We start from the raw sequence: 13,978 nt of genomic DNA, 5'->3' as shown, positions 1-13,978 counted from the left end.
TCTGAGTATGATGAAATAAGTGAACAAAACACCCTCGTTCCCCACAATGTGCCTCTGAGCTATACGACGTAACCTTGCTGACACCACCTCAATGGATAATGCCACAGGGTACTGAAATAGTAAGTCCATATTAATAAAAGTAATAATAAGTGGGCCTGTACAAGTGTCAAACAGTGCAGAACAACTGAAAGATACTAATGAGAAAGCTGTGGATCTCAAGGCATCATTTATAAGGGCCCTGTTTGAAGTACACATAATGCAGACTTCTCTGTTTCCATGGAGACCTATTGTGATCCCTAGCACACACTATACTCAACATGCCCCTCGAGCTTTTATTCTTCTATAAGCACGTGTTCGACAGTTGCAAAAACAGGTGCAATTGGGTCAAAGGTGAACTTGTCTTTAGCACTGACATAATGCTAGGCTCAAACAATGCTACTCTGGCTTTTAGCTGCCTGCCTGTACAAAAACGTGGCCTCACTTGGCTGTGCAATAAGGGCTCTGTGGAGAACTGAGCTAATTTTAAGTGTGGAGCAAAAATGTAGATCAGGAGTAACACACATGCCCTACCTAGCCGGCTCTTTTTGGATGTGCATTAACTCAGCAGCACTGGACCTGGACAAACCTTTGGAAAAGCTGAGGCAGTAGTCCACATGCTTCATAGCGGTGTTTAATCCCATTCTCACTTACATTTTCTTGGCAGCAGCGTCTGCTAAAGCCTTTGTTTGCTCTATAAGCACTCTAAAAGATGTCTCTTTTTTCCCTCTTAATATCATGACATAGTTTAGACAGAGGGAGAGACAAACAGATGTATTCTTCCCATTAAACTCGTCTTTTAGATATCATGTTGTGGTTTATTGACGCACTTGTGCTCTGTAAACATCTCTCTGTCTCTGGCTGTTGTTCAGGGCACACACCCGTGTTCGTTAAGTTTCATTTGAGCTCAAATCCGAAGGCGAAAGAAGAAGAGAATCATTTTTACTGCTTTCCAAAAAATGGTTTTCATGTTGCATTCAGGCGATTTCGGAACTTGCAATTCCCAGCTGATGAAGAAAATAACAGATGGGTCCACTGCAATTGCATTTTTTTTTGTACGCACATGCAAAAGGCCTACTCATTTATTTATGTGCTACACAGGAGGGAGCTTAGAGTTTTACTAAGTTAGAGCTTTTTGGGCTTTTCAATTCAATTTTTCAGAGAGCAGCTCTCTCACTTCACAGCTTCTCACCCGAGCAGTTTTATTCCACTTGTGCTATTTTCTGTCTCCCAGCAAACTCCCATTCACCCTGTCTATTTTAGATCCTGCTAATAATGGAGCAGCGTCACGAAAATCAATAAATCTGTGCTTATGTCAAAGCGATTCGTGGTTTATGTTCTCATAATCTGATTCAAAGAGGGATGGAGTTTCAACCCATGAAAGGTGAACTGCATTTTTTTCTCAGATATTTTTCTGCAGTTCCCAAACAGAGTGGCACCTCATTATGTTGATTGCCAGTTGTGTGTAACGCAGGTGGTGTATGGTGAAGTGGGGTGAGGGGAAGGAGAGGTACAAAATCTGTCTATAACGCGCAGACTGCTTTGTAAATTATACATGAGAAGGCGACATTTGTGATCGGCGCAAAATAAACAAACATCATCAAAGAATAGCCTGATATTTTATTTTTCAAGTGATAATCATCGTGCATTTATGCAGTAAACAGATGTTGCGCGAACAATTCGTGTCTACCTCAAAAGTGGTTGAACTCTACCCTGCAAATAAAAAGCTGGGAAAACTAGTAGCTTAAGGGGCTTAATTGCCCTCCACTCCGATTAACCTATTCAATATATCAACGGCCTGAACTAGAATTTAAATAAACAAATGCAAATGCGTCCTTGTCCTACTGCACCCCAGACCCACACGGCCGGGGCGTGGTTTTAGGGGTGGAGCAAGGCAGCACGCTTTCAAGTTTTCAAACTGCCAAAGTGCTTGGTCAGGCAGAAAACAAGGAAATAACCTCCAGAGAGGAAAGGCAACGGGTTGGGTCGTTTCTTTCTGGGGATGAACTGCTTCATTTTTTTGAGCTCGTAAAATCTTTTAATAATCTTGTCAAGATTTAGACGCATAGTGTCTTAAATTAGGACACAATGCCCACTTGAATTGGCAGTAACAACTTCAAATCACTTATTTTGGGTTAGGGTATTGTGATCAATCTGATGTGGTTTTTTTTATACAGAGTATAAAGCCTTGCTTGCCTCATCTGGAGCGCCCGCCCATTGGGCTTTCTGCGGAGCGATAGTGGAGAGATTGATTATAAGGTCTACGGGATTTGCCGTGGAAAAAAACAGAGCCTGCTTGGACTGCTTGCTCGTGATCTTGCGCTCCCATCAGTGAAGGAGAAGGAAAATTATCCGGGACTTATTCCAGTCTGACTCCCAAAACCGTCAGCACTCCCCGCCCCCCTTCGTGTATCCATATACGCAGGAGTCACGCCGGACTTTTAGTTTTTACTGAGGAGGCTGCGAGTGCGAATCGCCTCTGCAGTCTCGGATGCGTAGTGAGCCGGTGCTGCGAGTGAGTGGGTTGGGTCGCCTAGGCGCCGGGCATACGCACACTTCATCGTCAGCGATAAAAGCAGATAGGCGAGGGTAAAGGCGAGAGGAAACGACATTGGAGGCTTTTTAATTATTTATTTATTTTAAACAGAAGGACGTTGTAGAGAGGTGGGTCGCACATTTGGAAAGCTGCCGGCTGTGGATTTGACTCTCAAGGAAGCCTTTTTCTTCTTCTTCTTGCCTCCGGGGTTTTGTAGACCTCCTTATTTTCTGATTCAGGACCAGTAGCTGGCCACACTTTCAGACGCCACCGGCTTCTCATCTAAAAGGAGGGAATATTAAAAGTGGATCAGCGGAGCAACACACACACATACAATGGCAACCGGTGCGCTCTTTCTAGTCTGCGCGCTGCTTGGTAAGTCATCTGAAAAAAAAACAAGGTGAAAAAAGCTTTCAGACTGCGTTTGTTATCTGATTTTTATTTATTCATTTATTTTTATCAGTGCTCACATTTCCGAGATAAAATCGGCATCTGCTGTTTGTCTGTCACGGCACACCTGTATGAGACATGTCAATCAAACCGCTTTACAGGCAGGGGAACTGGGCTAGTAGTCATTCTGAGTCAGGTGGAAGTAGACTACTTCGGTTAAATCGCTGCAATAATAACAGATGCCCGTGAACAGCTGTGTGTGTGTGTGTGTGTGTGTGTGTGTGTGTGTGTGTGTGTGTGTGTGTGTGTGTGTGTGTACGCGGTGAACTAGGTTAATGTGATATTTGGTCTTTAGTTAGAGACTATGCTTATACAGTCCTGCAGTGTTAAATGGATTGATCATATAGGCAACCAGCTGCTGTCGCCACACACGTGTATCAATACATCCCCTATAGATGCACATAATATAGACACACCTGGATCTGTGCATAATAGATTCTGATGTCACCCAGTGCCTGCTCTGCTTTACAGTAAGTCATCATCATAAAAACCATTTGTCACTTAGTGTAATTTATGAGACCTTCCTGCAAATGCAAGTTTAGACACATTGATGACACACACACTAATACAAACATTCATGCAGACATCACTGCTGATACACACATATACATTTCATCCTGCCTGTGAACTGTCCCAAACAAACACCAGATGGCTTTTCTGTTCCTGGACTGGGTGGCCTGTCAGCACTGCTGAGGGGGGGCACAGAGGAGGGGGCGGGCGGGAGTGGGAGTGGAAGTCGGCCTGCTGGAGGCCCCCACTTGGCCAAGAGGATTACCAGCCTGTGCCTTGCTTCTCATCCCCTTTCAGCACATCGTGAGTCACTTTCACTAGGATCGGACCTCTGTGCAGGTTTCCCAATTCGAATGTGAGATGCGTTGGCCTTCACACGGTCACAGTACAGATGAGATATTGGTGGTAAAGAGGGATAAGAGAGGGGTTTTCATGTTGCATAATCATGATTCAATTTGGAAGCCCTTTGAGGTGGCGAAGAAGCTTTTGGGTGCAAGGAGGGAGACAGTAAAATATAACAACTGTCTGTGTGGCTCCTGTTGAAGTAACAGTGTTTAACATGATACTAATGCTATTATTGCCAACATTATCAGTAATGTGAACCTGACAATTGGGACGTAGTCCAAATCAAAGGCAGAAATTCACCACAACTGAAAAATTATAGACTCAGAGTAAATTATCTGGAACCAGTTTGTTAACAAAAGTGCAAATTCTCTGGCTCTGGCTTTTTAAATTGGAGTCTTTTCAGACTATTCTGATTGTTCTGTAAACAATGTCTGTGGGATTAGACTGCTAGTCAAACAAAGGCATGACATGTCTTTAGGCTTTGGTAACTTGTGATTGGTATTTTTCACTGTTAGCTGACATTATAAACCAATCCCCCTCGAGCAGACAGAAAAAAAATATTGGGGTGGCAATCAACTGGCAAGCAGTCAAGTTCAGTTATTCCAAAATAGAAGTGGTAATTTAAATCAGCATGATGGCATCAGGAACTTTTTAAATTTTCCTACTTGAATCATTTCTGTTCACAATGATTTCAAATTCTATACCTGTCCTCCAATTTTAGAGCCATCAGAGCCATGAACTAAATAACTAAATAACGTGTCTGAAGGAAAAATATGCTTATATTTCATATTAGCAGTACTGGTATTGCTATATTGATAATACATCACTAGCATATGCACTGCCATATACTTTCATATCATTTGTCTATCTGTCATCTACTTGCATACACAAGCAGCTGTGGTAGGTTAGAGGTACTTGTCTGGTGTGTGATCAGCTGTGTGATTCATTCGCAGTGTGTCAGCAAGCACATGTTTGAACTTACTTTTTTTATGTTTTAGTGTTTGTTTGTGTGTGTGTGTGTGTGTGTGTGATAAGGAAGAACATAATAAAGATGGCTGACAGCTGTGATAGATGAAGGCTGTATCAGTCATTATTAAAGACAGAGGTGCCACTTACACATTTTTTTGGCAGGCAAATCTTATATTGGCTTAATTATGCTGCTGAGTTTGCAACCAGGTACGTGTGTGTTGTGTGTTGTGTGTGGTGTTTGTGTGTGTGTGTGTGTGTGTGTTTATTTGTGGCACCAGGGTATATGATATAAAGCTTATAAAAGGAGTCGCCTGAAGGAACGAATATTTATTAGCTTTACAAACAGAATGTCTTCCTTCTCTCCTACAGCGAGCGAGAAAGATGTCATGCTTTTGGTGTGGTGTAAAAGTGTGTGTGCTTTGTGCGGGCGTTCTTCTGTTTGTGTGAGTGTGTTTGAAACCGGACAGCCAACTTGCTATCCAACATGTTCCAGTTTATGTAACTAAACTGGAAGTGTGATATGTGCGAGGCTGTCAAGTTTAACTGTGAAATGCCTCAGTGGTTTCCATTTACTGGTTTGATAGAAGAGCGGCCAGTGGATGCTCAGGTTCTGATGAGCTGCCATTGGTTCTGTTGAGCTGGTCTAAGAGCAGCTTCACACTGTTTAGCGCAAAATCCTGACGCCTGTGTGTGTGTTTCACATTTTGTATCTCTGTATTTGTCGAATATCTCTTCCAACTTGCATAACAGGATCTGTTTTTACCTTGTTCACATGACGCTTAAACGTGTTATGAATGAATTTGCATAAACCTGCATGAGACAGTTAGTTATGGGGATGGGAAGGGAGTAATACAGGTTTTTAACGTGTAGTATACCTAGTATAGCTATGTAACATCGATAAAATCAGGTCTCATATCAGGCACTACAAACTCTATACCGATGATTTATGTTTTAGCTCATCCCTTACAAACTATGAAGTGGATCTATAGTATAATGGTTTAAGCATTTGTGGCTTACACATTGGCCTATCAAGTGTGCTATATAGCTCAAATATGCTGGTCTAGCGGCTGCGGTGGGCCCTTAAGAGGGAGCACTTGAACGTAGCTTGCTACAAAAGAATAAACATATAACCTGTAGCATGCTTGTTGTTCCTGCTGTAGCATCACAGTTTTGTGACTTTAGTGTTTTTCTATCTTTTTCTTCACCTTTTTATTTTTTTTCCCCTAACACATTGGCATGCTAATCATGTATTGTCTGCATTCATTTTTAAACACGGCAAAGTAGCTTTTCAGGTCTGACTACAGTAAATTGTCCTTACTGGAGTGTAATAATGGAGCTTCATTCACTCAACAGTCTCTTCCTTTTGCTATTAGGATTGTAAGGAAAACAAATTAAAAACGCAGAAATGGTATCCTTTGGGGAAAAAGGTCAGCAGAAATATGAAGTTTTAGTGGAGGAAGTAAAACTTTCAAAAGTGATGGTATGATGGTGGTGTGTGTGGTGGCTGTTTTCTTTTTTCCTTTGAGCCATCTTCCTTCTTCTCTTGTGAGGATTTTGATGCTATTTTTTGATCACTTGTTTCAAGTCTGTAGAGAAACTGAAACCATAGCCTGTTATCCAGGCTCATTACAGTGCTATTGATCGAAAAGAGAAAAGTTATAAGTACTTGTTGTAGCACCATCAAACTTTGTGCTTATCAGCCGACCCTTTATCAAGCTGGCCCTCTAAAACCAGCCCAATCAAAGAAAATTACGGTACTTATAAGCTCATTATCAGTTTAGACATATCTAATGTGTAGTATTCCTTTTCCCCCCCCCTGTGTTTTTAACAGAAATAGAAGGGCGGTACTTGCAGCCATTCAAGTGCAGATTTGATTGTCCATATGGTGCCGTGACAATTGTCGCAAATGCTTGAAAGTAGTTCTACTTTGATCTCATTTTTCATTCCAGACAAGCTCATTACAATGTTTGCATTTCTTAATGTGAACAAACTGTATAATTAACAGAGAAAGGAATTAGGAATCTTGCATATGAAATTGACTCATCAAGACAATTGCACATAACTGTTATAAGTGATGTTATGATGCAGGTTTCAAGGGGACCCATTACTTTCTTTTCCAGAATCTTTGTGTCATTTTAAATCACACCTCTTCAGAGTCATCCTCCCTTTTAAGCCAACTTTATTCAGATTGGCTGCCTCTTGCAAACAGAAGATTTGAACAGCAGATACACTACTGTGCAAAAGTCTCAAGACATCATTCATTTCTCTATATGGAGACATGAAGCCAGATTTTCGTGTAGATTTTTTAAGGTGTCCTTGAGCAATTGTTCACCAGACTTTCTGAAGGAATTGCAAAGTTTTTCTCTGGACATTGGTTGTGTTTTCACTAATTTCAGTCCAGTTACTGTGCCTGTGTTGATTTGTTGTTTGTTTGTTGATATATAGTATTTCCATTGCATGTTTCAATAAATTGCCTGTTTATTTCCTATCTTTGAAATTAGTTTCCACAGAGTTAGCCTCTGAACCTTACCAAAAATGGGTGTCTTGTATCAACAGTTTTTATTTTTTCATGACATAGTTGTTAAAGTCATCGTCCATAACATAATAACATTGCCATTGCAACTTTCACTGAACTGCAACCAAGATACACATTCATACATGAGGCCAACATGTTCAGATGCCAGATTAATGGGAAAAGTACGTGTCCCAAAGAGGTTGTCGACATCATCCAAGTCAAAGAGCAGAAAATAAATCCGCTGTAAACTGAACATTTAAATTAGTCTAAAGCTTGAGCTTTTGACTCGTATGGCCTACTTATACATAATGCTGACCTCAGTATTTGAAATCCTGGCCTTGTTTACTGTAATAATGGGTTCCCTTTGAGGAGAAGTAAGATGCTACGTCATTGCGTCATTAACTGTTTACAAATAAAATGATTGAACTGCATTGTCAAAAACAAAAGTTGTCAGAGGAATACTTGATTTACTGGGGAAAAAAAGTTTCTTTTTAGTAGAAAAATTGATAAAACCACAAAATGTTTCATGTTCTTTTCTGTTTTTAACTATCTCAACCATTTATATTAAGAGCAAAAAGTCCTTGGATATTCATCTTTTATTCTTGATTCATTCAAACTATCCTTACAGAAGCAGTATTGTTACATTATTAATCATCATCATCAATTAATAGCAATGCCTTTCATGAAAAATGGACACATTTGAAATTAAACCTTGATCATATAAGTATATTTTCACAACACATCTTTTGCAAATGTAATATTCTCTCATTAAAAAGAATATACACATTAAATGTGATCCATTATACCCCCACGCTTTCAAGGACCGTGCTAATGTCACTGATGCTGACTCAGGCATTTCCGATTTTGTTGGGATTCAAAGTTTGCCATGCCACTCCCTGATGCACACCCCGCTTCTCCTCTGTCCCGAATAAGAACAACAGCTGAAAGCCCCCCACCCGGAAATTACGCGCATTACAGCTTGTTTGTGGTCAAACCAGTGCGTCCTCATGCTGAGCACCTTGAGTCAGCTGTTACAGCACGGGGGAATGCATTTCATGTGTGTTTAAGCCTCAGCTGACACAAGAGACAGTGCCGTCTAGACACTGAGGCAGAAAGCAATAACTCATCGGCTTGCTGTTTGCATAGCTGATCTATGTTTATGGTATGGGAATTTTTGGTGCGAGTCCCAAGATTTGTTCCTCATTATCAGTCAAAGGACCAATTTCTCTCTGTTAGGGGGAATACGAGCTTGTGCAGCTGTCTGATTGCAGCGCTGTTTGCTCCCCTTGTTATTTTCTGTGCCTGCTGTATTCTGTAGTTGCACGCACGCTTGTTTGCATCATAAACACCAGACCCATCTCTTTGTCTATACCCATGACAGGATGCCTTTTGTGCTATTGTTTTTTCATATCATAACATTGTTGACTCGACAAAGGGGGGGAGAGGGGGGGGACTACCAAAGCAGAAACAAGACTGACAGCTTGGCTATCATCCACAAACTGTGATAAGTTCCCAGTAAATATTCATTAAAGTTGGGATATCTAATGACAACAGAAGCTATTCGTCGGTCAACATTATGACTGAGATGTCTCATTAAGCATGGAGCTACATGAGTGGTGTTTTGTGATTGTGCCAGTATGGAAATGTTTTGTCTTCTGGGAACTTCCTGTGTCATGTGTACCTAAAAGCAAGTCAGATACTGGCTGGTATGCATGTCCTCAGGCTAAAGAATTGTTGCCCTGTAGTAGACTCCACAGTCTACTACCCATTTGCTCGCACCCAATTGTGACCACAGTTTTCCTACAACACCAGTGTTGTCTGTTGTCATTCGCCCTCCTCTGTCTGCATCGTCTGAGTGGTGAAAAGCTGCAATTAAACTCATGTTTCCTTCTAAGGGAACATCCAGAAAACATCAGGAAACTGAGGAAACTTTTCGTGCTCTCAATACATTTAAAACAAAAGTTCCCTATATGTACCCCCACCCCACCGTGACCCACATCTGAGTCTCTCTCCAACATGGGGAGATAAGTGACTGAAGACAACCAGAGTTCTTGTAGGAGACTTCCTGCCTGCCACGGCGAATGAGGAAAATGGCTGGAGCTGGAGACAGAGCAGAGGCAGCGTCTGCTTTGTGTCTGATCTTAACTCTGCTGCGGTATCTCTGGTAAACTGTCAGGCCTTTCCTTACATCATAACTCTGCCACATTCTCATTCCCGGGCCTGTTCGCTTATTCACGCCTCAGATCCAATCTCGTGCTTTGCGATAACATCCCAACAACATCCCTTTAGCCATTCAGTTTGTAAACTGTTTAAGTGTTCTTTGGAGGTGATTTGCATACGTGCCCCTGCTTCTCCTCACTCACACGCTTAAAAGGTACTCCAGCATGCCTCCCCCTCCTCCTCCTACTTCTCCTCCTCCTCTAGTGCCCCTGACCTCCATCCCCCACTCATTTTAAACAATACTGTGCCCAGCCCACCCCTTCTTCAAAGAGCACTAATTAGAAACTGCCCTCAAGTGTGATCCAAACCAGATATTTATCTTTGGAGTTTCAGGGGAAGGTGCTATGTTTAACAATCGCATTTACGTGGGTCTATTTACATGCACCATTTTTGCTTAGTTATAAGACTAACAAACCCCCACCCCAAATCCCTGGGGGTTTTGCCGACTCCTCCCGGTTTGCTATTCTGTGTTAGGAGTCATGATGACTGGTTGACAAGAGGATTCCACTTCACTCCTACACACACACACACACACACACACACACACACACACACACACACACACACACACACACACAGTACCCACAGTACTGAGTTGCTGTCCTTCCACGCTGCTACACTCCCCTGCTCCCTGCTTGATCCTCCACCCAAGCAGATCCCACGCGGGTGGGATGCACACCAGGCGCTGTAACTATGGCGACCGCTCCCCCACCACCACCACCACCACCACGTCCTCATCGTCTGACAGACACTCATCTCTATGTCCGCGTTTAAAGAAGCACGTGCGCATAATTAAATGTCTATATTAACATTTCTTTGCCTTCAACATTCCCCTCGCGAAAAGCGCTTAACTCCCTTTGCCGCTATGTTCTGTTACGGCGCTCGCTTTTACACATAAAACCAAAGATGTGCCGGCGTGTGTATGTGTGTGTTTGTGTGTCTAATTGCTTATGCATAAATGCATGAATTTACAAGCGCATGTCTTTCATTGCCTGAGAGGCAAAATGACTGACAATGGCAGAAAAAGTCTGTTTGAAGTAGAGTAATTAATAGTTAATTAGTTTTCTTTCCAATCTGCGGCTTAATGCACAAACGTGGGAACTGATAGCAAGTTGCCAGTCATACAAAAAAAGAACCTAACCAGTGTACATAAAGTAGACGCAGCTGTCAGGCATAATTGTACACAAGTACAAGATGGATAATGACCAGAGATAGCTGTACGGTTTTTATAGCTACATTTTCTTTTGCGACAATTAACGCGAACATTTGACTCTTCGTAAGAGTTAGTCACGACTGCATATATTGTGTACAGCTTTATTATTATTTATATATTTCCTTTAGTCTTATTTCTGGAGGAATAGCTTGGTTTGGGCGTAGCTCTGAGACCGCAATGCTTTGTCATTCAGACCGGGTGGGGGATGTGTGTGTGTGTGTGTGTGTGTGTGTGTGTGTGTGTGTGTGTGTGTGTGTGTGTTGGGTGGGGGGTTGGGAGGAGGGAATCAGGTTGGTTATGACTGGGGGGGTTGGGGAAGAGGAGGTTAGTGTGGTAGCAGGTGTCCACATAGAGTTAATGCATTTGGGGTGGGGTGTAGATGGAAGCACTAAATGCACTGAAGGTGTGTTTGTGTGTGCACACGTAGATATGATTGGCCCAGACAGACTACCTCTGTCCTCTGTCCAGATGCCTTTGTCTTCCTCGCAGTGACAAACAGTAGTTGGAATTATGGCTGTATTTGCCATGGAAAAATTGTCACTTTCAGCTATTAATGTAGACACCTCAATGTGGCACAGACCGCCCTGCTTCAAGTTCTGCTCATCAGTCTACACTGACTGTAGCCATCTGTTACACTGTATGTGTTTACCCTGCCTTTCAGTAACCCAGATTCCATCATTCAGGAGTCGCACATTTCCAAAAAAGCATTTCAAACACCTGTTGTGGACCTGTTATATTTATATAATTTCCAACGGCATATTTTTATTCTTAAACTCTGCTTGCATTATCTTTAATATTGTTGCAGCCCCTTTCCCCCTCCTTTTCAAGTTTACGGTCTTCTGATTGGCTTTCCCTTGGAACCAAGATGACCATATTAGGACGCTCTCTGTCATCATCTGTGAGCCAAGAGTAGGAAAAAATAAGGGGAACCAAACATTTAGGGAAGTTTGAAGCTTTTGGGTCACAGGGATCGCTTGTACATAGGCTGGTGTGAGTAACTGATACTTTGACCACACTAAACACCATCATCACCAGTAATTACTTGTTACAGCAATTATGTCATGAGATGGTGTTAAAAATCCAACTTTCTGCTCTTTTTTTTTTGTGATATAAATCGTAGAGCAAAGACACCTTGACTCATTAGCGATTCGTGAGTCACTGGTAAACAATGCTTTGGTGGGGAAAGAGTTTTTGAGCATCCACTATTATACAGGTTTATGACAGAAATTAGGAAATGCCTGCATAATAGGTTCCTTTGAATTTGCTGTAGCCTTGGCTGGAGCGTGGAGGAGAAGGCATTACTAGCCAGCTCTGTTTTTAATCATTATGCGCTGTTGTTAAGGAATGACCTTCACGCACACGTTTAAGGTTTTAATTAAATTTATATGTCAAGCTACTGCTCTAGCTGTGTATGTCACAGTAGTGACTGTGTGTTGATTATCCATTCCGTATGATCTCTCTGGATAAAACAATAAAACTTAAAAGCTCTTTTTCCGACGTGGTCCAACAAGAAGGCGAAGCAGCTGAGGGTGTAGGAGGGAGGATGAAGAGGCAGCTGTTCTGTCGAGAAGGATAGATTATGATCTGCTCTGCGCTGTTGACACTACTGACGAATAATGCCAGCACCGGAAATGGAGAGGAGAAAATATGAATCAGCCCACACACTGAAAAATTACATTTCAGCTAAGCAGGCGTATCCTTAATGCTTGGTTCCATTTATAGTGTAGCGACCAGTCACACTTCGAGCATTCAGTACCATATTGACGCAGAAGTAGGAATTAGGAAACCCCCCTCGGCTTCCATCCTGGTCTCACCAGCTGTTACGAGCAACAGCGCAGGTGAGGTCATGACTGCTACAGCCCAGGAGGCCCATAAATTAGAACTAGTTAGCATAGTGAGGCGCGAGGACAGCATGACCCAGGTGTGATTCAAAGCAGGAGTCCTAGTTTACACCGAGATTTGAGAATTGGATTGGATTTGAATGCAGTGAGACTTGAATGGCATTAAAAAAAAAAGATCTATTGTCTTAAAATCGTTGTCTTTGAATCCAGATACAAGATTGGATCCAATGGCTATTTGTCTAGGCAATGCATAGCATAATGATAAAGTTAACTACCAGATATTTGTTTAAAAATAAAGGATGTAACACATAACTTTCTGGAAAACAGCAACTTGGGCTTCTTTTATGACACGTGGGTCTGAAGGATGTAACTTGTTTTTATTTGTGAGCTTTATTTGTTGTTATAACCGGACAGTCTGGCTGCTGCTGGCTGCTGCCTGCGATCTTATGCTCACCACGTTTACCTCAGGTCTCCTGAAAGAGCAGGAAAGCAAAAAAGTATTCATTCACACACGGACACATTTGTATTTCACGAAATGTCAAACAATTTCTCCCAAACAATGGTTCCGTCTCACTTGTGTTCTCCCTGACTCCCCCCCCCCCCCCCCCGAAAAAAAAAAAAAAAAAAAAAAAAAAAAAAATATATATATATATATATATATATATATGAAATAAAAATAGACTTAAACAACACTACACAAGGTACTTGCCTGTGAAGTCTTTGCGTGCATACACAGAATTGAAGTGCACACTTATTCACTTACATATATCCAAAAATGTGCGAGTTAGTTTACTTCTGATCCTCTTCTTGCCCACTGGCTTTGTTTTCTTCCATTTAACACATCTACCCCTTAGTGAATTCGGCCCTGTGTATCTGTTATTAATTATTAGTCTTTTTTAAGTCTTGCAATCATTTCCTATGTACTACTAACATCACCTCTGTCTCTTTACTTGACACATACAAAGACAAGATGGTGACATACAGTTGAACTGCTGTTCTACCAACCCCGCGGACATCCTGTAGTCTGTCGTTGTCGCTGTGATTAGAAGTGTGTGGGTGTAATGGGCAGTTGTTGTAGCTGTTTGTCAGCAGTTGGATTGACCAGCCGGTCTATGTAACTGACCTCTCGTGGAAGACGTAACACTTGCTTTTTCTTTCTTCATTTTTTCTTTTCTTTTTTTTTTGCCATCTCTCCCTATCACTCAGATGTTTGTTCGACAGTACCTTAAGGGAAAACATTTAGTTTTTCACTTAAGTACAAAAGAAAAGATTCTCCCTCTTCTGTCATTAAAAAAAAAAAGTCCCACTTAATAAATGAGGCTGTCAATATTAAAGATTCTGAA

At 41.7% G+C, this 13,978-nt stretch overlaps 1 protein-coding gene across 1 annotated transcript in view; it reads left to right on the top strand.

Annotated features, from left to right (window-relative positions):
* The first annotated feature begins 1,973 nt into the window (after nucleotides 1–1,973).
* Nucleotides 1,974–13,978, top strand: part of igsf3 (immunoglobulin superfamily, member 3) — an 85,398-nt gene continuing 73,393 nt past the window's right edge. The window contains exon 1 of the mRNA XM_085134581.1: nucleotides 1,974–2,947. Coding sequence (XP_084990707.1) covers nucleotides 2,908–2,947 — 40 coding nt within the window. The 5' untranslated portion in view covers nucleotides 1,974–2,907. The remainder of the gene's footprint in view (nucleotides 2,948–13,978) is intronic.

The sequence above is a fragment of the Neolamprologus multifasciatus genome, chromosome 16 (genome assembly GCF_963576455.1).
Source record: "Neolamprologus multifasciatus chromosome 16, fNeoMul1.2, whole genome shotgun sequence".
NCBI lineage: Eukaryota > Metazoa > Chordata > Actinopteri > Cichliformes > Cichlidae > Neolamprologus > Neolamprologus multifasciatus.
The sequence above is the reverse complement of the archived record's forward strand: the minus strand, read 5'-3'. Positions and strand labels throughout refer to the sequence as shown.